Genomic DNA, 24,014 nt, shown 5'->3' on the forward strand with positions numbered 1-24,014 from the left:
GACTTTCTTACAAAGGTGGCGTGTCACTGCCAAACCACCATATGTTTTTTAAGACTCAGAGGGGTTCATGTGTGTCCTTTTGACAGGAGACGAGAATAAATATTACTCAAAAAAAAACCTGTGACGTGTTTTTTGTGATCAGCTTTGTATTTTATTGAATTTGTTACATGAAACTTGTACACGGAGTATGAAAGACAAGGGTTTTTATATCCATAAACAATGTTTAACACAAAATATATACGTCACCATAGCCTTGCAAAGAAGGAGACAGAAAAGGGAAACAAAAACACAAAATAAATGTAATACTGCATGAATGGGTTTCCTTGTTATAGCAACAGTCTGCTATACCGAAATAACAGACCTTAGAATGATGTAACTGACCAATCAGAATCGAGTATTTAACAAAGCCATGTAATAATGACAGAGTAAATACTGGGCAAGTGCCAATATTAGTCAAAAAGGATGCTGTGCATTGATGCATAAATCAGAAGTTTTGAATATAAAGAAAAAGAAAAGGCAAGTTATAGGTTGTAAAATAGCTTTCACCCTATGGATATAAATCTGTGAAAGAGAAAGCCATGCCCTCTCCTCCACTTTTCCCAACAAAAGTAGCAGGCATTTGATCCAAACAGACACAGGGTGGGAAATGCAGACCACGCTGAAGTGTAGCGCGTGGGAATTAACCCTCAACTGCCCAGAGCTCCCTGAGCACCACCCAAATATTCGCCGCATCTCCGTTGGACCACCTTAAAAGATTCAGAACCCAGTGAACCACTAGGAGCGTCTGTCTGGCATAACAGGGTTTTAAGGTGGACTGACATCTACCTCATCTTGTGTGCTACTTTGCCTGCGTGTGTCGCCTTTAACAGACAATACAGCTAGCGCCAGTTACCGCGATATCGTGTCGTGGAAATATCGCGAGAGCGCACCAGAGTTACAAATCGCTCGCTCATTGGTCTGAAGGTAGTGTTGTAAGATGGCGCCCACAGAAATATGAGTGGTCAAGAAAAAGGGAAAATAAAGCTAGCCATCTAACGAAAATCAGAAAAAACAAAGAATAAACCACCCACAGAGAAACATCAATAGCACTTCACTTCCCTGCTCGTTGGAAGAGGAGCGACGTTTGGAGGGTAGAGACGCGGTTGTGGGCGGCCTGAGCCTCGGCCCGGTTGAGGAAGAGAGGTAGCTAACGCGCCCGCTAACGGTAGCATGCTAGCTCCGGAGATAACAGAAAAATGTAGTCGATGCAACGTTACCCACCGGAGAGTCACTGCAGTTCCCATTGTTTTATGTCTATATGTCACCCGCTACACCGCTAATATGCTATTTTTATACACAAATGCATTGTAACGCTGTCAAACACAACCGTAGCTGAAATTTATTTGCAAACAACACGCGGCTAGTTAGCCGCGTACCTGGCTAACCTAGCTTGTTGTGTAATCAGCTGTTAGGTTGGTTGTTATTGAGCTAATGCACCATGCACATAATCGTAACTTAATTCGTGTGTAAAACTTGCATGTTTTCATTATGTAGCCGTTTCCATCGCTGCTTTCAATACTGCATCTGATTTGGAAAGTGGCCGCGCTTTTGTCCCTGCTCGTACACACTCAGCTAGAATTAACCCTTTCCTATTACCATCTGTCTGGTGCGCCCTGCCAGTTATCTGTATGTCCGATTGCAAACACACTAAAGCTTTAATTGATGCCAGTTTTGTCCTTTTTATTACAATTACAGAAATATACGTTGCTGTCTTTTTGGTTTTCAGGTGCGTTTTGGTTGTTAAAAGGGCAGTTCACCCACATTCAGTGCAACCGCAGTGAACTGTCCCTTTTACGTTGTGACAGCGTTATTAAAGTGTGATTCACGGTCATTCACTGTTGATATAGATAAGTTAAAAATGTTAATCTTAATTGAATTCTGCCTTTTCTCAGATCCCCAAGATAGAAGAAGATACTGTCAGCTGCGATGAATAACTCCCTGGATGGTACAGGCTCCTATGAGGAGCTTGTGAGGCAGAAGGCTCGGAGCATCCCTCAGCATCGCATGAAGGAGTTCCTGGAGTCTTTGGCCAGTAAGGGTCCAGATGCCCTGCAGGAATTCAGCCAACAAAGCGGAGATACTACAACCACCACCACCACCATGGTCTACCAACAAGAGGCTAACTGCATCTACACAGACAGCACAGAGGTGGCGGGGTCATTGTTGGAACTGGCTTGTCCGGTAAATCAGCTTACTAAATGATCACACATATGGCTGCGTGTAGTGTAAAAAAAAAAAAAATAAATAATAATATTATATCCTATATTTAATTTGATACCCATCATTTGAATGGAAGCATTCCTTCAAAATGCATATATTTTTATTAGTCACCACAGGCATGTAGTATAGCCATTCTGTCAAACCTTTTGTTGACATCTTACCATACTAAATTGTCAACTTCATCAAATGCCATGTGCTCTACCTCACCACATGACAGACTATAGATGTAGCCAGGGGTGGCAGGACAAAATTGGTTCTTAGATGCATTGCATTTGACTATTGCAAAATTATGCATCGATGCAGAGAAGGCAATAATCGGAAATTTAAAACCCAGTTCTCTACATAATGATTACCTCTAATAAGCGTGTAAGACTGTACTGTATGTTCTTCAGGATGAAACCAATTTGATGTTGGTTTTGGTGTTGATGGCTGAGCATTAGCAGCTGCAGATGGACACAATCCAAGCCGCACACACTAGTGTGTGGAGACATTTTGCTGGCTATTAAGTCAAAGGGAAAAAAGGAACTGATTAAGAGCCACAGTGTATACAAATTGTGTCTATCTAAACTGATTATGGAACCAGTGTTTCCCACAGAACTACAGTTTACTTGTAGGATTTTATAACACATATGTGTTATTAATTAATGTATTAATTAGAATAGAATAGAATATTTATTAGTTTATAATTATCCCATTTCCAGTAAGTTATTTCTTATTTCACCATTTTGATGTACTTCACCTTATTTTAGTGTTTATTCAAACTACTTTATTCTGCTCACCTTTCTTTTCCCTTTTCTCACAGACACACTCTTCTGGTCTCATGCTGCACACAAACACTGGGGCTTGTCCCGCCCACACCAATGTATATATCTGACCGGTTGACTTTTTTCATCAGCACTTTGTTTTATAAAGTTGCACAAAAACACAACTCTGGTTTTTAATTTAATTTTTTTTTCACCCACTGTACTGTTTTTACAGCAGCTGCTGAGCTGTGAGGAGTAGGCTTCTTTTTAATGACATCACCAATTAAAATAATGTAAACCAACAAAAAAGAAAAACAATCTGTTTAAGAGATCTGTCTTTAAAATGAAGCTCACTGACATACGCTGTCCTTTGATGCAGGTTCAGGTGCAAGTCCAGCCACAGCAGCAGCAGATACAGGAGTCGACGTCTCAGCAGCAGTCTGTACAACAGAGTACAGAGCAACAGATAGTGCAGGTTTGTACCTTTACTTACGCCCCTGTGTGATGTCCCACCCATGTGTTTATCACTTAATTCTGTTCAGCTACATCCATGGCCAACTAATTTTTCTCTCTGTTTTCTCCATATCTGTCTTTTCAGGTGCAGATCCAGGGCCAGCAGCAAGGTCAAATGCTGGGTCAGGTCCTCCAAGTGCCCTCTGGCTCCCACCAGCAGCTTCAAGGTGTGACTACTGCACAGCTTATTCAGCCTGGAGAGCTCACAGAGGAGCAGCACCAACAGGTACACATGACCTCAAAACCATGGCAGAACTGCAGATTTTGTCATCGACCAAAATTTGAATTTATTTACCAGTTCATTGTTTCCCTCCTGTGTGTTTTAGTTGCAAGCCCAGCTGGTGGCAGCCGTTGCAGGAGGACAACAGATTCAAATCCAGACAGTGGGGGCTCTCTCTCCCACACAGCAGCAAGACAACACTGAGAGGAGGGTACTGGGAACAACCGTTGCCACATCACAGGGAGCAGGCGTCCTCCAGCCAGCCAAGAAGCGTAAGGTGGACATGCCCATCACTGTGTCCTATGCCCTGCCAGGTCAGCAGGTAGCCACAGTCTTGGCTATCCCTCAAGGACAGGGCCAGCAACAAAGTTACGTGTCCCTGCGACCGGACCTGCTAACTGTGGACAGCTCCCACCTTTACAGCGCTACAGGCACTATCACCAGTCCCACAGGGGAGACCTGGACAATTCCTGTCTACTCTGCTCCTGCTGGCTCTGGAGGCCGTGAGCAGGTCACACACATTGCCATCCCCCAGGAGGCCTATGGGACAGTGCAGGTTGCGGGGACAAACACTACAACAATGACCACAATGCCAACACAAGTTACTGTTGAAAACGACAAGCTGAAAATCCCTGCCAGTCAGAGTCAGACAGCACAGGCGGTCTCCAGCATAACCAGCGCTGGAGGAATGGGAGGCCAAGAAGAAGTGGTGCACACGCTGGCCGCAAACACGCTGTTTCCTGCCCAGCTGATGAACGGAAACATTCACATCCCAGTGGCAGTGCAGGGATACTCCAATGCTACACAGTCCCTCATCTGGGATCCACAGCAGCAGGTGCTGCACACACAGGGGCTGTCGGGACAGGACGCGCAACAGCTACAGGTATGAACACTGGAGTTGAGCCAAAGGTGTCACAATTTTAATTCTAAATTGTAAATTGATCGAAATGAGCTAAATCGATCAAAATCAAAACTTCGAATGCAGATTCTCCCAGTAGTTTTTCTCTCTGCTGGAGTTGCAGATGTATCAGATTCTTTGGTTGAACTTTGCTCTTCGTCATCACTGCGGTAATATAGCAGCATTTCATAAAACCCAGTTGTGAAAAACGAACCAGGATGCTGCAGTAACATTGTTTGAAGTGTGACTTTTTATTTCTGTTCTGACAGCACACACAATACTTTAAAGCAACTATTATGCTTATCTCGTAACTAAACTTCCCCTTAAACCATGCAATGATCTGTTGATCTTTATAAGTCCTGACTCAATATGGTGCAGGCATTGGTGCTGAAAAAACAATGCTTAAATCAAATTGGATCAAATAGTGACCTTTAAAATTGAAAGTCAAATCAGACTGTGGATTTTGAGAATTGTGACACCTCCATGTTGAGCTGTTGGCCTTTTATTGTAAGAATGGATATTAGTGTTGGTGTGTTTGTGTCTGTACAGGGTCAGACAGTGGTAGCCGAGGTAGATGGACAAGGCCAGCAGCAGGTGCAGGTGCAGGAGCTGCTGCTTCCTGCCACTCTGAAGCCAGAGGAGGGGCTGGATGTGTGGCGGCTGTGGGCTCAGCGGAAAAACGCAGAAATGGACAAATCAGACAAAAATAAGCTGGCCCCAATTGGCCGTAAGTGCACATATACAATGGTTCTTATAGTGGTAAAACAATATAATGCCATTGTCTCTTCTCTGTTTTCACCTGTCAGCCCAATCGCTAATACGTGTGTGTGTGTGTGTGTTTTAGGACGCCAGGCACTGCGTTTCCAGGAGGACTTGGTGTCTTGTGCAGTAGCAGAACTCTGCATGGGTCTCTCATTAATGACAACAGAGGCCCGGGGGCTGGAAGGGGAAACTTACGAGGCTGATGTTCTCTACTATGTATTTCTCTGCATACAAAAAGTAATTCCCTTTGCTCACACACATGCTCTCTATTCAACAAGCGTTCCATCTTTGTTGGTACTTTTTGGTTTTGATGTGCAAACACTGTTTGACTGCAGCTTTTCCCCCTCCAATTTTCCCTGCAGTATCTGTTTGATAACGGTCGTGTGGATGACGTTTTCTCAGATCAGTACTATACTCGCTTCGCTCACAGTCTGCACCAGATCTTGGAGCCGTGGAGACCATCTATTCATCCCTTAGGTATGGACAAAAGTTGTTTCACAAACTTGGAATTAGTGCACAGAATTAGCACCAGCCACTATGGTTTAGTATGTTTTGTATCATGTGAAATTGTCCAGCAGATGAAAATAGCAACAGCCAAAATGTCCAGTGTAAAAAAATGCCAAATAGACCATATAATATATAAAAATACCATATTTACAATTAATTTGAGTGAGTTACTTTTCAATTCAGTATTGATGTTTACTGCGCACAGAGCTGAAATAAACAGTCACATGGAAGAATTACATTAATTAGCACATCTGGCTGAGTGGTGCTATACACAGTACTAAAAGGAGTGGTGGGGGATTTAGCATTTAACCTTTTGCTTTGTTATATATGATCAAATCTCCTACGTCCAGATGAGGAAAGGACAAGGACATGAACTTGACACATAATCTTTTTTTCTCCAAGTGAATAAATAGGGTGTTGTCAGTCCATGTTTTTTTTTAAAGCGCTTAATAAGAAAATGTGACACAGACTTGCAGTCCTAGCTGAGAGACAGGCAGACATAGCGAATGCTCATGTGGACTGTGATATTTCATTGTATGGTCAGTTCTAATAGTTGACTGTTGTGCATAAACATGGTTAAATCACCTCAAATGAGACACAGTTTCACTGTGCATGTAAATGGCTCATAGTTGGTGACTGGTAGATTTGCGTCACTGACCAAAAAGAAAAACAATGGTAATCTAAGAGTGAAATTTGAACGTTCACTGACAGTTGCTTGCACAAAAATGAATGCACAAATCATCGGTGTTGGTTATCTGCCCCCATCTCAATCCAAGCTGATTTCCCTAAATCAGTGTTTCCCAATCCTGGTCCTCTGGATCCCTGTCCTGCATGTTTTAGATGTTTCCCTGCAGATTCAAATGATGAGCTCATCATCAACCCTCTGCAGAAGCCTGATAACAACCTGATCATCCGAATCAGGTGTGGTGGAGCAGGGAAACATCTAAAACATGCATGACAGGGATCCAGAGGACCAGGGTTGGGAAACGCTGCCCTAAATAATGCAACAGTGTAGTTCAAGAACATACTGACTGTAATGGTCTGGTTTGTATAGTATCCCCCAGTGTTTTTTGTGATATTCATTGGGAGTTGAATGTCAGTCTTGAAGTTTGTGGGCTTCAAACAGTGCCAAGGATTTTCTCTGAATGAAATTAAAATGTTTAAATTCAGTTTTCACTAACTTTGAGACTTCAGATTCATGGTAAAGCTGCAGATTGTAACATTGTCACCATACATAGTAATTTAGGATGCTGACTGCTACTTATTTGTTGGCATCACTCTGTGGCTAAGTTCAGAGAAAATTGTTTAAAAAACTATATATGTTCTCTTTAACTGATAGCAGTTGTCATTGATTAAACATGAAGTGATGATTTGTTTTCCTGTAACTTCATAATCTGCTGTTTACCTCCTCTGCCAGGTTATGTTATTCCCAGCCATGTGACAGAGGAGATGCTGTGGGAATGTAAACAGCTGGGAGCTCATTCTCCCTCAACGCTGCTCACAACTCTAATGTTTTTCAACACCAAGTGAGTTGCACTGCTTTCTTACTTGTTTAATTCTGTATGTACTACTATACGGCCTTACTGACACATACTTTTAGTAGTATTTTATATAGTCATTACTCACAATACAATAAGTAGAAGCAGTATATAATAACAATGTAATATACACATATATAAACAGTATAACATAGGCTGCAGTGAAGTTATTAAGAAGTGACTGAAAAGGCCTATGCCTCATAGTTTACCAATTAAAGCTACCCTCATGCTATAACAAAAGTGATGATGAAAAAACTAATTCACATTTGTAAACCTCAGAAATGACTTTATAATCCATCCTTTTGAAAACCAAAAGTGAGTTACACATTCTTAAGTTTCTATTTATTTGAATTTCTGTCATTTTTGTAAAGTTGACTACCAAAAATCTCACATTTGTATTGTACTTAACTATATTTGTATTGAGGGAAAAAAGCAAACTTTTGCACAGTCTGGGAGTGACTTTTAATTAGCTCTGAACATTATTTGTTGTTGTAATATACCAAGTCATTTAAGTGGGGTGCACTATTCTGGAGCAAGATTTATCATTATTTAACAATTAAATAAAACCTCCTTCAGTGCTCCTTCAGAAGATTTACATCGGATCAGATGTTTTTTCAGTGCACACACAGAACAGAGAGCTAGAGGACTGTGTCTGTTCACTTTGATAAAAAGTTTTATTGGTTTAGAATAGCACTCCCCCCTTTAAATTTCATAGCATGTGATGACTATGTGATCATAGTAATCAGCCATAATAATATATAAGGTTTGTTTTTGTAGCAGTACTATTGAATTTATAGTTGTAGCAATAATGTTTGTTATATACATCTGCACATAAGAGCATATATTAATCTGGAGCACAGATAATTCCCAACCTTTTTTTATTCTGTATCTTCCACATATGGGTTTCAATCAGCATGCGCTGGCCAGATCAGTCGAAGTATTTAACATATATCTTTTTAACAGGTATTTCCACCTGAAGACAGTGGATCAGCATTTAAAAGTGGCCTTTTCTAAGGTGCTGAGACACACCAGAAAGAGTCCCAACAACCCCAAAGACAAGAGCACCAGCATCCGATACCTAAAGTCAACAGAGAGGTTCATAGGACAGAAAGGTAAGAGTGAACACGAATTGTATTTGTACTGTTGATGTGTGAAAAGAAACACAATTTTTGTAACGTCTATATGTTTTTCTTTGTTCAGTCACAGATGACATGTACTCAGAGCAGCTGGAGGACCCAGAGAACCCGCTGCGATGCCCCATCAAGCTCTACGATTTCTACCTCTTCAAATGGTAAATATAAAACCAGGAAGGATGAAAAGGGATATCAATTAAAGGGAAAATACATTTTTATCAGGACTGTAGGGATGTTGGACTCCAGAAATGTAGTGGTCAATCCCAGTATCAATGAAATTCAACGATATTCAACTATTCAACAATAAAAAAAAATTTGGTACTTTATTGCTGCATAGATGACTTGGCCTAAAAATTTTGTTCTCCAGATAAAAGAAATCATGTGTGGTTTGTACAGACTTAGGACAGCTGAAGATATGACAGGAAAGGGAGGGAGAGAGTGGAGGAATGACGTGCAGCAAAGGGCCACAGGCAGGAGTTGAACCCACGGCCGCTGCAGAGCACATGGGGCAAATACTTGACCACCCGAGCTACCTGGCCACCCAAAGTGTTTCTTTTCAACTGAAAAGTTCAATGGCACCGTTTTCTTACTGGCTTTTATGAATTTTTAAGTAATCCCTGACAATTCACCTCAAACACAAAGTATTTCCATACATGACAAACAAGTTCCATCATGATTTCCAAATTCTGGCATGGTCTTGATACTGATGCGTGTGATGAAACATGGCGTATAAAACATGTAAAATTGCCTCCTAATTGCCATATAGTGCTTTTGCCTCTGGCCAGGGTTAAGGTTATCAATTCACGATAAGAGTCAAGAGTTTCTCTTTTGAGGTGGTGCTGCTACTGCTCCCCTTTTAAATAAAAATCTTGTGTTTATGTTATTGACATGGGCTGTGGAGTGCACGTTGCACTCAATGTTCAAGTGATTAAACTTGTGAGAACACTGTTGCTAGGCAACTGACAAAAACATGGATTCTGTTTATAATAACTCTTCTTTTTTATCCTCTCAACCACAGTGAATGATTTTCTGTTTTCTGCCTCTTATATCGGGAATAAAGGCAACTAACTTCTTTGGCCTCCACTATTTATAAAAGTGTCAGCGTCCTTCATGACTTGTGAATAGGGAGAAAAAAAGTCAGAAATGCCACAAAGTGAATAAAATGCCAAATGGAAATTGGTTTTGCAGTGAGGGTGCGCAATATAAACGTGAACCGTAAAAATGACAGGACGTAGTCCACCTGTGAGAGACACCCAATACCATGGCATTACACACACAGACAGAAGAAATGCAGTAATATACAGAACAAACCTGCAGTGCAAGTACAAGAAATCTGTCATATGAACACACAGCAATAAAACTGGTCTTCTTTAGTCTTTTGTTTCAAATTTAGCTTTTTCTATCAGTCCTTACAGCTGCATTTTATTCAGCAACTTAAATGTTAAGATTGTGGAATATGGTAACATGAAGGAGGCTGCATGTCAGTTAGAGCTGAAATCATTAGTCAATCAATTATTTTGACCACTGATTCAGGGTTGCAATTAACAATTATTTTCATTGTTAATTAGTTTGTAATTTATTTTCTCGATGAATTGATTAGTTGGTGGTCAGTAAAACATCAGAAATTTCTTATTTTGTCGAAAACCCAAAGATACTAATTTAGCTTTCACCGTCAGTCCTTTAATCTGTTCAATTTTCTCTTTTATTCAGATTTTGGAAAAGTAACACAATTAGACCTAAAATATTTAGTTGATTGACAGAAGTCGACAGTCAGCTGTTTTGATAACTGATCACTTGTTTCAGTTTTGTTCCCAGCAAAAATGTCAGACATTCACTAATGCTGTTGGTCAAAGAAAACGCACAAAGACGTAATCATGGGCTCTGAGAAAATCCTCCCAATTTTGGGACATTTTGTACGTTAAATGATTTATGGAGAATATGCAGATTAATCCATAATGAAAAATAATCGTTATTTGCAGCCCTGAGGGAACGAAGGACGACACTGGCAGAATAAGTGACAGATTATAAATACTCTGAATATTCATTGGCAAGGGACTTGGGGGGGGGGGGGGTGGGGGGGGGGGTGAATGTGTGAGGCAGGAGTTACTGAGTGAGGTGGGCCGCACGCCTTTGATTAGACAGTGTTACATTCTTTTTTGTATAAATGTTATCGCATAAATTGTGCCAGAAATATCACATGGTGATGTAGGAACAAATGTTCATAGGAGCATTTGCAAGTGTTAATTTTTGACATGTACTTCTGTCCAGCACCTAGTATTTATCATGTTTGGGTGTGCATGCTTTTGTAAATTTTTTGCATGGCATAAATTTGTCTTAACCAGTTAACTCTATATCAGCATTGGCCTTCTAATGTGTAGATCCGTTTTAAAATAATAGATGGCTTGGCAGTGCTAATTTTTATAAATTTGTCAAGAAATGTTGATATTAACACCAGCATCAATGTGTTTTATCACAGGACAGTTATATCATTTAGATCACAGCTCAAAATCATGCTGAAGTGTGCAGTACCTCTTTAAATGGCTAGAAATATGATATTGGCTACCTTTTCACTGCTCCTCTCCCTCAGTTGCATTGCATTGTGCGCAGAGACGGGCTAAAACTATAACTTGAACGTCTGTGTATCATGAAAATGTGCTCATGCTGTGTTCTCTTTCAGTCCACAGAGCGCTAAAGGTCGCAATGACACCTTCTACCTGACTCCTGAGCCCGTGGTGGCTCCCAACAGCCCCATCTGGTACTCGACTCAACCAATCCCAAAAGAACAGCTGGAGCAGATGCTCGCCCGCATCCTTGTCGTCCGCGAAATCCAGGAAGCCATTAACATGTCGGAGAGCGTGCACTAGTTGGACCGGAGGAGAACAATAAACGGACTAGAGACTCTTCCTCTTTCTCTTCACCCAGCCTTTTGATTGCTCATTATCAGTAGTTTTCTATTCTCTCACACCCTCTTGTGGTCTTTAAGGGTGGCATGTATATGTTTATACTCATTATGTGTCAGCATATCTTACACACAAGGACTGTACATACACATACAACCAGTGCAGATAATAATTTGTCTTACTGAGGCAATCGCTCAACCTTACCATGTGTTTTTCTTTTTGTTTGGCCAAAGGATGTAGTGTCTAATCTTTCTATTGGACCTGAACTCTAATTTAAATGTTATTTTAACTGTTGGTTGTCCTCACCAATAGTCTGGAACAATTGTTAATTTTCTTTCCCGTTTTTGTTTTAATCTGTAATATATTTCATATATATTTTCACTGGGGTTGGCCTGCGCTATGCTGCTTTTCATAGACATCCCTCTTCGTTGCTCTACTTTTCCCTCATCTGCCTTGGTCACGGTTAAGTCTCACAGTGAATACCTCAGTGGTATTAAGACTGTATTAAGTAGCCAAATGTAGGCTAAAAGCTCCTTTTCAACTTGTGTGAATACTCTCTCTTTCTTTGCATTACACTCTCGACTTTCTTGAGCCGAGTTCACATGCGGACACACCGAGCTCTGGAGACGACTCGCCTGTCTGGGCTGTAGCGCCCCCAGCTGCAGCATTGAATCGCACCGGGACGTGGACTTCATTGCAGTACAGTGCCACCGCTTGACCTGCAGCCACTAGCACTTGCAGAGAAGAAGAGCGAAGGATGCTGATTGCTGCTGGATCCTCCTTCCTCTCCTCTGTCCAACCCCCGAAACTCACCCCGAAGAGGGATCTATTGTATCATACATGTTTATTACATGACAGATGAAAGACTCTAAAAAAAGAAGTGGGTTAGCCCTTAATGTTCTATAATGTATAATACTCATAGCTCCTTCATGTACTGTAATAGGTTTCAGTCATCTAAGGAGAATGGCAGTGCCTGTGTGTTTTTGAAACATGACCTTTTTTGTACAGCCACTACACCATGTGTCTGCCTTTCTAGCAAGTCTGCTATCAACCCTGCACATCACACATCCTTCAGTACTGACAGCCTGCACTGTGTGATATGAAGTGATGCACAGTGATTATTCAAAAAAACAAAACAAACCTAAATAAAAGTCATCTCACATCACTTCATCTGTAATAGGAGCAAACAAACAAAAACAATGATTTGTGCATTGAACAAAAAATGTAAATGCAACATATTTGTTTTTGCTCTCATTTTTAATGGGTTTTAATTAGTTGAAGTAAAAAAAATGCCGCCTTCTATTTGCACAAAAGGTTTATTTCTCACAAATTTTGTTCACAAATTGGTTCAAATCCATGTTATTCAGCACTTCTTTTACTAAGATAATCCATCCACCTGACAGGTATGGCATATAGCAATAATGATTGAACAGTTGCTCTAAAATGTGCAGTTTTATCTTGAGAAAAGTCATTTATAAGGCACTGAACTATGGTTATTTCATATAGGCCTACAGAAACCAGTTTACACTATTATTGGGACACTGACACTGATTTTCTTACCCGAACCATCACTCCTCATTCCTAAACCCAACCAATGAAGGCAATGAGGAATTAACCTAATAAATGTCTTTCTCAAGATAAAACTGCGCATTTTAGAGTGTCGTTATTTTGTGACACACCTGTGTAACAATCATGCTGTGTAATCAGCATCTCCACACCTGACAGGCAGATGGATTATCTTGGAAAACGAGAAGTTCTCACTAATAACAAGCTCATGAACAAAATTTGACAGAAATAAATCTTTCTTGTGCACAGAAGAAATCTCAATTTTTTACTTCAACGTGTGAGTAATCGGAGCAAAAACAAAAGTTTTTTGTTTATATTTCTGGAGCGTATTTGCTAGCTGTGCACCATGTACAATTTGGATTGATATGAAGAGTGTTTTCTGTTATACACAGTGGTGGAGCAGTACTGAAAATCTTTACTCAAGTACAAATCTTATGTCTAAAGAAAATGCAGTTGTAAGGTTTGGATATTAATTAAAAGACCTTTTCACTGTAGCCGCTTTATATGAAAGGTGAGACTAATTAAGGTTCTGTTCCGTTCTGGTCAAACACATGCAGGGTGCTGCTTTTGTGTATTTCTGCTCACTGGGAAAGCTTTGCCACACTAAATGGAATGGGACCTTAATTAGTATCATAGGTAACACCTGTGTTTATCTTTCTATTTCATATCAATATGGCTGCTGTGAAAAAAGTATTGCAGGCCTACTCAGAAGTGAATTATGACTTTAAACATAGTGAAGTAAATTATTTAGTGCAGTGCATACTTCAGTTAGAGCAAACTTGTTGGACTCGAAAACATACTGATAAACTATAAGTACCCTAAAGAATTAATTACAGTAACACAAGTATTCGTAGCAAGGGTTGTCGTAGTTCTTGAAGATGTTTCGCCTCTCATCCAAGAAGCTTCTTGAGTTCAGAACTGAAGAAGTTATATGAAGAAGAAATATGAAGGGGAAGTTTTGAAAATCGCCTGTAAGAAAATAAACCAAGTAAACATAATTTAAGGAAATGTTCAGAAAATATTTTACAGGGAATGCTGACGGGTGCTGAAAGCAACACCGTACCATAATGGTAAGGAATGAAAAAAAAAAAGTTACTGTTTAAAATTGTAATCACATTTATTACAAAGCTAATGGAAACTGGTCAATTGTACAACAGTTTAAAAATTATGCCATATGAAATTGAAAAAAACTTTGTCTGTATGTTGCCCTCAGTTGACATTGTGCCACTGATGAACAGCCAATAGGAATTAATGTGTTAAAGAGTGTCGGCATTTTTATCAAACCAAACTCCCAAAACACTCCTCGAAACAAGTCAGTGAGTCACATTTCAGTGTCGTTTGTGTCACATTTAAATTCTTCATGTTTTCCTGATGTACAGTATGTTGCTGCCATTTGTTGTGTTGCTGTCATCTTTCACTCACTGCTAATGAGTTAAAATAAATAGTTACTCATGCTTTTCACACCATATCATATAATGGTTGAACAGTATATAAATTTAAATACACATTACCAGAATTGTCAAGGTGGGAATCCATAATGTTACCTCAAGACAGCAGTGGCATTTGGACAGTTTTCCATTAGTTAATTATCAAATAAAGAACATTAATTAAAAAGTAAGCTTACCTATCAATGTGAATCCATTTTTTTTTTTCAGATTTTAAAATTCTGACCATTTTTGTGAAGAGAGATGATGGAGCTGAACCATGTGAGGAAGGCTGCAAAAAAAGGGATTCAGAGTCATGTGACAAATTACAACACTGCTGTTAGCCTCCTGAGGGCCCTGCCTCTTTTTTTAAAACGTTCTGCACCATAGTTCATGCTTGCCGACATTGAAGCTTATAAAATAGGTAACAAAATACACACAAAGTACAACACAACTGCCTTTTTTTGTATTTTGAATAGTTTTAATTGTACTTTTAATTCTCAGGAAAGAATACACAGTAATTTGTCTCTTGCGTGAACTCGTGTAAATGGCAGATTTTACAAAATGCATGCCCCTGTCTTTTAAAACTTTCCTTAAGAAATGGGAATTCTTCTCAGGAACTCTGGTTTGATGTAGCTGTGCTGTTGTCTGAGTGGAAACAGTAGACTTTTACAGTTTTATAAAGCTCGTACAGGCTGTACAGCAGTGATACTCAACTCCCCTCTGCCCATTTTCTAATTCATTATAAAGATAATTTGATTCACACTGTTCCTCCTGGGAAGGCAGGACAGATATGGTGGTTTTGTATGATGGAATAGATTAGGCCGTTAGTGAGACGGCTGATTTTTACACGAGTGTCTCTCAGGCTGTGCAAAGTGCAGCAGGATCAGACAGTGACCTGCAGGGGAAGATAACTATTAACTGAAGAGGAGCAAAACTTACACAAATATTAAGAAATTTCTGATCCCCCCTAAATGTGTATTTCATAGTAAAAGAGCTTAAATATCTGAATTATGCTGTCACCAGCAGGAGCAGTTTATTGTTTTTGTTTATTAATAATTTCAACATTTCAGTGATTGCATGATGGAAGAGGTTCCATATGTATTTAATATTATGTTAACTCTTTCAAATGTTACCAAAAGATTGAACTAAAATGCAGTTGCAGCTATTAAATGCAGTACAATATCTGATTTGTATTTCAATCCTTGCACAAAGTTAGTTAACAAGTAATTCAATGTGAAGATAAAGAATTTGAAAAAAGATTAGTCATAGGCCTTTCGATGTTTATTGATTTTATCTGATAAATAACATTATTAATGCCATGGTGCAAGAGTGTCCCCTGGTCAAAACAAGTTGTGCGTCCCTGCTGTACGTTGTCAAAAACAGGCTGTGATGATGGGAAGGTAAAAAAGGTGTGAAATTTTGACAGACATTGGGGAAAATATGGGGGAATTGTGAGGAAATGGGGAGAGGGAAATAAAAATCGGGAGTCTCCTGGTGAAATTGTAAGGGTTGGCAATTATGCCATAATTGAGGATGTACAGAGTAAAAGGCAGAAAATGGGTCTGTTACCAGTTCTACACAGAGACCAGAACATTTGAAAGAGTTTCTTTTGCAGCTTGTATCATGTTGTATAATACCTGTACGAACATTGTTCTCATGAATCTCACAGCAGAGGAACTGGTTTGACCTGAACAGCTGGTTCTTTCCTTAATTTCCCCCTCATGTGACACAATACAAACTGCTGCGCCTGGTTTCTTCACCAGCACGTATTTGCATGTTGTCAGGCCAGTTTTCCTCCTGCAGGGCATACGTGGCATTATATCTGCAGTCTCTCTCCTTCCCTCTCAGGTACTGGAGGGCATTTTTGTACCCAGCAGTGTGTGTTACTTGTTTCAGCTGTACAGTGTGTGTGAGCTCAGGAGGTGTGTGAGCCTGAATTAAACAGTGATGAGGAAGGCAGCAGCCTCCTCAGCAGGTTCCCAGGGTGTAAAATCTGCTGCACTGTGCTCTGCGGTTGGTCCGATGGAGGTGTCTCTCGATGATGGTGATGTCTCCTCCTCCCGGCTCGGTTTCCTCGTGCCGAGGAGCTGCAGGGTCGATCCTGAGCTCGGTGGTTAATGTTTGAACTTGCTCCGTGAGTTTGTGGGCTGCCGAGAAAGAGAAGACACCTAATTAAAATGTCATCATTCGTTACAATGAATAATAATATGCTGCCTGTGCTGAAATTGAATTTGATGTGTGTTGGTGCTCGTTGGGAGTTTATTTCTGTATTCTCACCATGCTGCAGTTCCTCCACTGAGCCAGTGCAGCAGACACTGATGAACAAATATGTACTGCTCCTGAACACACACACAGGAATGAGCAGGTAATGAGGATGCTTCATCTTATTCATACCAAACAGTCCAGAGCAGACTTTATGAGTGTGGAGGTGACTTAGGAGTGTTAGAAAGAAAGAAATGGAATACATGTGAGTGAATTACAGCACAATACCCTTAAAACAGTCTGAACAGGTGTATATTTTAAAAGAACATATTGATCAAATATGAAAACGGATGATCAGATTGTAATATTGACATAGAAGGACAGGCTACAGGAACTTAATGTGTGTAAGCTGCTTTTCATACGTTATTTTTTTGTTTGTTTTTTGTCTTTGTTGTTATTTTGATTGTCTTGTTTGCCTGTTTTGGTTTGTTTTGTTGTTGACTGCTAAATATGAGGGGCTGTTAAAAGGGTAAATGTTATAAGCTATAGCTTCAGCCTACACCTTTTTCAGAAGTGTCTAAGTTGTGTTACATTAATTTATTGTAATGTTTTTCACTGTATGATGCTATGCATTTATTTACATGAATTTGTAGATTTACACACGATGTTCTTATTTTTATTTGCAGACTGAAATAAATGCTAAATATTCAGCAGATTTCATGTTTCAAATAAGACTTATTATGACACCAAGCAGTGGCGGGAAATACAATAATTAAAGTGTGATTATGACTTAATATACTTCTTAAGTAAGCCATATTCTACCAATAAATCCACATAAATTTTAAAGTGAAATATCTCAGCAGTTCTTTGATCACTGCCGGTGAGTGTCAGTACTAACCACTAACCAGATTCTGGACCATCCACATTCGATGTAGCCGCAGATCCTCCACAGCCGCTCGGATATCAGGCCGGATGCCCCGCGCACACAGCTGCATCAGCCACAGCAATGTCACAAATGTCCCTGAACGCCCCACACCTGCACTGAAACACACAAAACACAGGACTGCCTTTAAACTCATGCACCATCTGATAACTCCGCAGGGTTAATACTGAAGGGCACTTTTTTTTTTTTTTAACATAAGTGAGTGAAGTTTTTTCCTGAAGGAGAGGCTGACGGGCTGAAGGTCAGACCTGCAGTGCACCACAGCCGGCCCCAGGCGAGGAATAGCTTCCAAATTCTGCCGCACATGCTCAGTGAAGGCACAGAGCGAGGATGGGTCTTTAGGGACGCCCTGATCCGGCCAGGAAGGGTAGTAGTAGTGTGTGATTATCCTGTCTGTTGGACAGTTTCTCTGAAACACAAACGCTTTCTTTGATCCAACAACAAACACTTCTTCATCTGTGATTGATTGTCGTTACGGTCAGTGCACACAGAAACAAGACAGCAGCGGTTTGAAGGTACCAAAGGGGACGATGGATGTGTCTTTCACTCACCTGTCTGAGGTTAATGGTGGTGATAAAATAATCTGGACCTTGTCTGCGGGTCACTGTTGTCACTTGGATCAGTCCATGATAAACTGTCCCTCTTTCCAGAGGCCAATACTTATCACACAACACCTGCACACATAGAAACAAGGGACAACGCCACATTTTAAGGACTTGTAAGCGGGGATGTAACAATATACTGAATATCACAATATCATGTTAGCACTGTTTTTGTTTTGCAGTTGCACACACATAATTCAAATATTCAGTGCCCAAGACAATCCATGCCAACTTTTTGCACATACTTCATGGCTGGTTATTTTTATTTTATTTTATTAAAGAAGGAAAACAGAGGCACTTGAAGTTAAAGGGGACAACAATTCTAATACAGACAAAAAAAAGTTGCCTTCTTTGTATTTGGGAGATTGATAGGACTCTCATGTCTGTATGCTAAATATGAAGCTACGGCAAGCCGCTTAGCTTAGCTTAGCACAAAGATCATCAAAATCATATGTATATATACATTTGTAGCCAGTGAAAGATGGCAGCACTTGTATGTGGGATATGTTTTCCTTCATTTTTGTACAACGGGAGAGAGTGGATAAGAAAAATATAAGAAAACAGAGGAGCTGTATCTGTGTAATCTGCTGGACTACATCTGGTCTGGTTGCAGTAACTTCCCAGTCTCTGTTGGTTGCCTGGCAACCTCATAGTGATGACAAGGTCCTGCACATAACCCCCTTTAAAACCACAACTTACGATATTTACATTTCAGTTTTCCTGTGTATTAAACAAATGAGATACAAATGTGTTAATTAACAAAATATGTGGTTTATCACTGTGCAATGCACACCAGGTCTCCGACCGCTGTGAGAGGCCTTTCAGTCAGTGAACAGAAACATAACAAAACTGAAACGACAAAAGCTCTCATTTATGGTGGGAGGACGGTATTGAATGATGCTATTTACAGTCTTTATGCTAAGGAAAGTCTCCTAGCTGTAGCTCCATATTTAGCATACAGACATGAGAGTCATATCAATTGTCTCATCTAACTCTTGGCTAGAAAAAGAATAAGCATATTATACCCTTATGTCCATCAATTCAAATATGTCATCAGATGAATCAGAGGTAAATAGACATTAGCATGCAACAGGCATACACACACACACACACACACACACACACACACACACACACAAACACACAAAGTGAGTGTGTGTTTCTCACTATGTCCTTGTGCTTCAGAGCTGTCACCATGACGATTATCCTGACGTTTTGCTCCCACACCATCCTCCAGAAGTCAGCCATGGTGTTGTTCAGAGGACCCTGGGTACAGATGAAGTCTCTCTCTGATCCTCCACCCTGAATACAGACACGCAGTCATTAACAGACGCAGACAGCACAGAGACGGACAGAGACAGACAGATGGTAAAGCAGGAAGACAGGAAAATGAAAATGAAAATCACAGACAAAATAAACTGATTCCTTACAGGCACAAAATTTGCGTTGATGTAGTCGGTGTGTGGATGGGAGTTTTGAACGGACAGCCTCACCCGACAGTGATCATCTATAAACAGATTTGTTCAGAACATGGAACACAGATGAATGACAGTCTCATGTGTTTAGGATGAATATCGCCACACGTTTGTTTGTATAACGAGCTTTGCACTTACATGGCAGTATGTAGGGGTATCTGTTCTTTTTTCTGTTGGCCTCAGACTCCCCCGCTCTGGTGGGAAGGTCTTTGCCAACTTCATTTAGGTCCTTCATAGAACCAAAGACATTAATAGCAAACACTTCTAGCTTCACAAATCAGAAATCTAATCCAACATCAGTTTATAAACACACCTCAAACTCCTGTTTAAGTCCTCTGTTGTCATAGGCTGCAAGTTCCTGACATCGAAGACGAAACTCCTGCAGAATTTGCGCTCTTGGGACAGTTTGCACCCTGTGAAACATGACTGTATGACATTAAACTATTTTAAGACTGTTGATGAACGTATTCTTTTCTAATTGTCAACAAATGAAAGGACAGAAACCAACAATTTACTGATCCTAATAAGAATTCACTGTGTGGCCAAAGCTTCTTATTCATAGGCATAGATTTTGGGGGGATGCTATGGACACATTTCCCTCAACATTTAAAACAGGTGCATTTGGCCCCCGTCCAAGAAAAAACTTGAGCGCAACTCATAAACTCACAGATGTAACAATGCCTCCAGTAAAGTTTTTGGTGGAGCTGTTTGTTAGTTTGCTAAGTAAGCTTAAGGCAATGATGGTGCATAAAAACACACCAGAATTATCACTTATTAATGAGCCATAGTGTTGCAATGGCCGACTGTATTTATTTTGAGTTGAACCGCCATCCTGCTGTCATAAATACTAATGTACCAAATTTCCAGCTGGAAATAGTCCCAGGTAAATTCTGTCTTTACTTAAGTTTGAGAAACAATTTCTAACTGCGGAGCACAGCTGGTTTCGGATATTATTCAGCCTTTTAAAATGATGGAAGTAAACACTCAGCTGTCTGTTTACTAGGTTCACCTGGCTAAAACTAGTCTAATACAACACTCCCGCAAATAATCGTAACTTCATGAAGATTGTAATCTTGATTTTTTGTTGAAACTGTCTTAGAGAGGTGTTGATTCAACTTCATGGCCATTTTGGAAGATGTAGTTTGAGGTGGTGCAAACTTGCAGATCCCCCCCCCCCCCCCAGATTAACTGTTTGGTGACCATGGTGATTATGGTTAGAAAGTGATTTATGAAATATTGTTTTTTTTTCTTCCGACACATGTTGGACATTACAAGTAGGAGGGCTGAAGAGGAAAAAATACTTGATTTTTGATTCAATTATTGAACGTAAAAGCTCATTTCAACTGGGACTGCTATCTCAGTCTATTCTGCTTTTTTCACAAGTTAGCTTGTTATGAATTTCCCAAACACGTTTATATTTCTCTACAGATGTTACCAACATCTATAGTTAATGTGTCTTGAAGTGAAGTGTCCATCATTGTTTTTGCACTTTTTTTTTTGTTTCAATGTGTGTTTCAGTACTTTTAGAAAAACAGTTTTTCAGCTCAGCAAGATGAGAAAAGTAGCATCAGTTGCTAGGTAACAGACATAAAAGTTGATAAGTGATGCTGTGTTGAGCATTTAGGATTAGATTTGATAAGATGGACTGAATTAAGATAAAAAAAAAAAGATTCCTCAAGTTTGTTAGAATTCCTCCTGTACTACCAAATGGGGAAAATCCTTAGAGGTTTTCTCCCTGTCTTAGTATCTTATTTGTAATGTGGCTCCAGTTCAACTGTATTGAGGTGTTTCTGTTAGTTAGATTACGTTTATTGCTGTGAATGGGGTGGGCAGAATAATGGACACACCTCTCAGCATAATGCAGTAGAATTCAGCAGCAGAAAAACTTCATCATCCAACATAACCACCAACATCTCTCTAACACAGTTTGAACAAAAACTGAACATTATGAGGGTAGGGTTGAATGCAGGATGTTCAGCCTACATTAGTTTTCACTCGGTGTATCCAGTAAACAACTGAAGATTAACAGCTTCAGTAATGAGTGTTACAGACAGGAAAGTTGGAAAATGCTGAAAGAAAAAGTAACAAATTGCAGGTTGTTGTTGTTGGTTGTCAGCGTGGTACAAAGCATTTTGTCCTTACTTCATGTCTTCACTTGCGCTCAGCCTTGTACTTTAAATCCAAATTTAGTTGGAACTCAGGGTGTTGAATGGTGCCAGGATGACTTCAGTGCTGATCCTGTGGAAAAGACACCAAATCCTGTCACATGAAGTGAACTTTTATGAATTAAATTCAATAAATCAATGGAGAAGAGGAAGCTGATGTGTCTACATCTTGTTCTCCCCTCCCCCTAGCTGTTAAATGGGTATTTTTTCTCCTCCTAAACAGAGGTATGTGACACCAGGAAAAAACACACACACAATTCTGCAGATTAGAGTAAACTGCACGTAATGAAAGCGGGTGTTTTAACTAATTTGTTTGCCTTTGTTAATACCCTGAGGGTTTACTGAATCAAACTAAGAAAATTATACATTCCAACTTAGCTATACCTCGTACAAAACAGCCCAACATTCACACAGGACAATTAGTAAAACTGATCCAACCTGCTCCAACAAGTTCCCAACCCCAAACACCAACAGCACAGAGTGTCAGTATTGCATGTTTGTTTCAGGATTACCTTTCCAAACAGGCCTCTGTTGACTGGTTGAAGTCCGCCACGGGCTGAAGAGAGAGAGAACAGGTCAACGCTGCTCCAAGTCATCTTAAAACTGTCTGGTTTTAATAATTCGCCAGTCCCTCTCTCTGCAGGGAGGAGGAGGTGTAATGGGTGGAGACAGTGGGTGGGGTGAGCAACACTAAACCTCTGTGAGGGATGGCCCTCACCTATTCTTTATGCTCACTTTGTCTGTCCTCCAACAAAATGTCTTTACTTGTTGTGGTATGCAGGTTCAGCCTGTAGCTAAGCCATGTGTGACTGGAGGTCATGTTTTTTTTTTTAATCTCGACTTTACCAACAATGGACATCTGTGTCCAATTTAACACATATTTGTCTTATTTCTTTAATTTTTAGTTTTATTTTTTTTATATTTTGTGGGCTGGTATGCCTTTAATTTATACGACAGCTGAATATATGACAGGAAAAAGGAAGAGACTGGGAGAATAACAAGGGTAGCAAAGGGTCATAGGCAGGATCTGACCACTGCAGAGGACTCACAGCTTCTATACGAGGAGCAAACGTTCTATCAGCTGATCTACCGGGTCATCATCAGGCCTTTTGAACACATGTTAACACACAGCATCATTAAGCAACTCCGCTGACACGTTGCATCACAAACGTCTGCTCCAAAAATGTGTCAGAGTGAGCTTTAAATAGCAGCACGTTCCCTTTAATCACGTAACATCATCTAAGTGATCAGCATTTGATAATTAAAGGTTAAATGTCCTTGTAATTAGCAGTGTGTTTACCATACAGAGTTCATCGGCGGTGATGATGTGTTGGAAGCCTGCAAATGACATAAATGTGAGATGATTTGACTTTGGAACAAATTTGTGAATACTTATGTCTGAATAGTGGTTTATGAGAGTTTGACATTTGACATGGACATCCCTGAATTAGTGAAAAACTTTTTTTTGCATGACTCATATATATTATCTATTTCTGATAACAGGTTAGGTTACAGTGAAATATTCATGATGCTCAGTGTAAATTGTTCCTGATGTCCAAAGAAAGATGCTCTGTTGATGTTTGGGAGAATAACTGTAGTGCCATGTTTGGGTATATTATTAACATGAGCTGTAGAAATACAGTTTTAATAATCTTACCAAAGAGAAAACATTATATGATGATTTAGGACAATTTATCAACTTGCTTGGGACAGAGGACAAAATTCTTTGTTTGCATTGTAATCTACATACACACACGTCCTGATAAAACATTTATTATAATTAGGAAATTATCTATATTATAAAGTATTTTTCACTGATCACTTTTGACTCATATTTGTACAAAAATGCATTGAGGGCAACTGTTTTAACAAACATGAAAGAAACACAGAGCCAGAGGTTCCCAAACTGGGGTTGAGGGACCATCATGGATATTTCAGGATGTCCTTGAAGAAAGTGAATAATAATAATAATAATAATGATAATAATAACAATAATAATAATCACTCTCTCTGTTGGCCTACTGTAGGTCAACATTATTCAGAATTTAACAACCACCCAGCCAACAACCAAGTCTAAATCATATTTTTTGGGTATCACTCACAGTCAGAAGTGGAAGAAGTATTTAGATTGTGTACGAAAGTAAAATACTGATACCACACT

The 24,014-nt window shown here is 39.8% G+C and overlaps 2 protein-coding genes across 6 annotated transcripts; one reads left to right on the forward strand and one right to left on the reverse strand.

Moving 5' to 3' along the window:
* The first annotated feature begins 235 nt into the window (after positions 1 to 235).
* Positions 236 to 12,487, forward strand: LOC146325058 (transcriptional regulator QRICH1-like). Its single transcript, XM_084720794.1, has 12 exons — positions 236 to 1,182; positions 1,932 to 2,220; positions 3,382 to 3,477; positions 3,601 to 3,741; positions 3,842 to 4,618; positions 5,183 to 5,360; positions 5,478 to 5,632; positions 5,758 to 5,872; positions 7,320 to 7,428; positions 8,404 to 8,552; positions 8,641 to 8,731; positions 11,251 to 12,487. The coding sequence occupies exons 2-12, from the start codon at positions 1,966 to 1,968 to the stop codon at positions 11,435 to 11,437; spliced, it is 2,253 nt and encodes a 750-aa protein (XP_084576920.1). The 5' UTR covers positions 236 to 1,182; positions 1,932 to 1,965; the 3' UTR covers positions 11,438 to 12,487.
* A 3,238-nt stretch (positions 12,488 to 15,725) lies between these two features.
* Positions 15,726 to 22,616, reverse strand: LOC146325059 (receptor-type tyrosine-protein phosphatase V-like). Of its 5 annotated transcripts, none has more exons than XM_084720807.1 (11): positions 22,366 to 22,611; positions 21,831 to 21,926; positions 20,002 to 20,114; positions 19,827 to 19,917; positions 19,644 to 19,720; positions 19,381 to 19,515; positions 18,163 to 18,285; positions 17,860 to 18,020; positions 17,574 to 17,709; positions 16,744 to 16,805; positions 15,726 to 16,613 (listed from the first exon to the last, which is right to left on the reverse strand). In XM_084720807.1, the coding sequence occupies exons 3-11, from the start codon at positions 20,110 to 20,112 to the stop codon at positions 16,382 to 16,384; spliced, it is 1,128 nt and encodes a 375-aa protein (XP_084576933.1). In that variant the 5' UTR covers positions 20,113 to 20,114; positions 21,831 to 21,926; positions 22,366 to 22,611; the 3' UTR covers positions 15,726 to 16,381. The 5 variants fall into 5 exon arrangements, with proteins under 5 accessions (XP_084576933.1, XP_084576934.1, XP_084576935.1 ...); XM_084720808.1 differs by having other exon boundaries at positions 21,831 to 21,947; XM_084720809.1 differs by having other exon boundaries at positions 20,002 to 20,101; positions 22,366 to 22,610.
* Between the last annotated feature and the right edge of the window lie 1,398 nt (positions 22,617 to 24,014).

Source organism: Lutjanus erythropterus, chromosome 6, assembly GCF_056507025.1.
Source record: "Lutjanus erythropterus isolate fLutEry1 chromosome 6, fLutEry1.hap2, whole genome shotgun sequence".
In the NCBI taxonomy this organism is placed as follows: Eukaryota; Metazoa; Chordata; class Actinopteri; order Lutjaniformes; family Lutjanidae; genus Lutjanus; species Lutjanus erythropterus.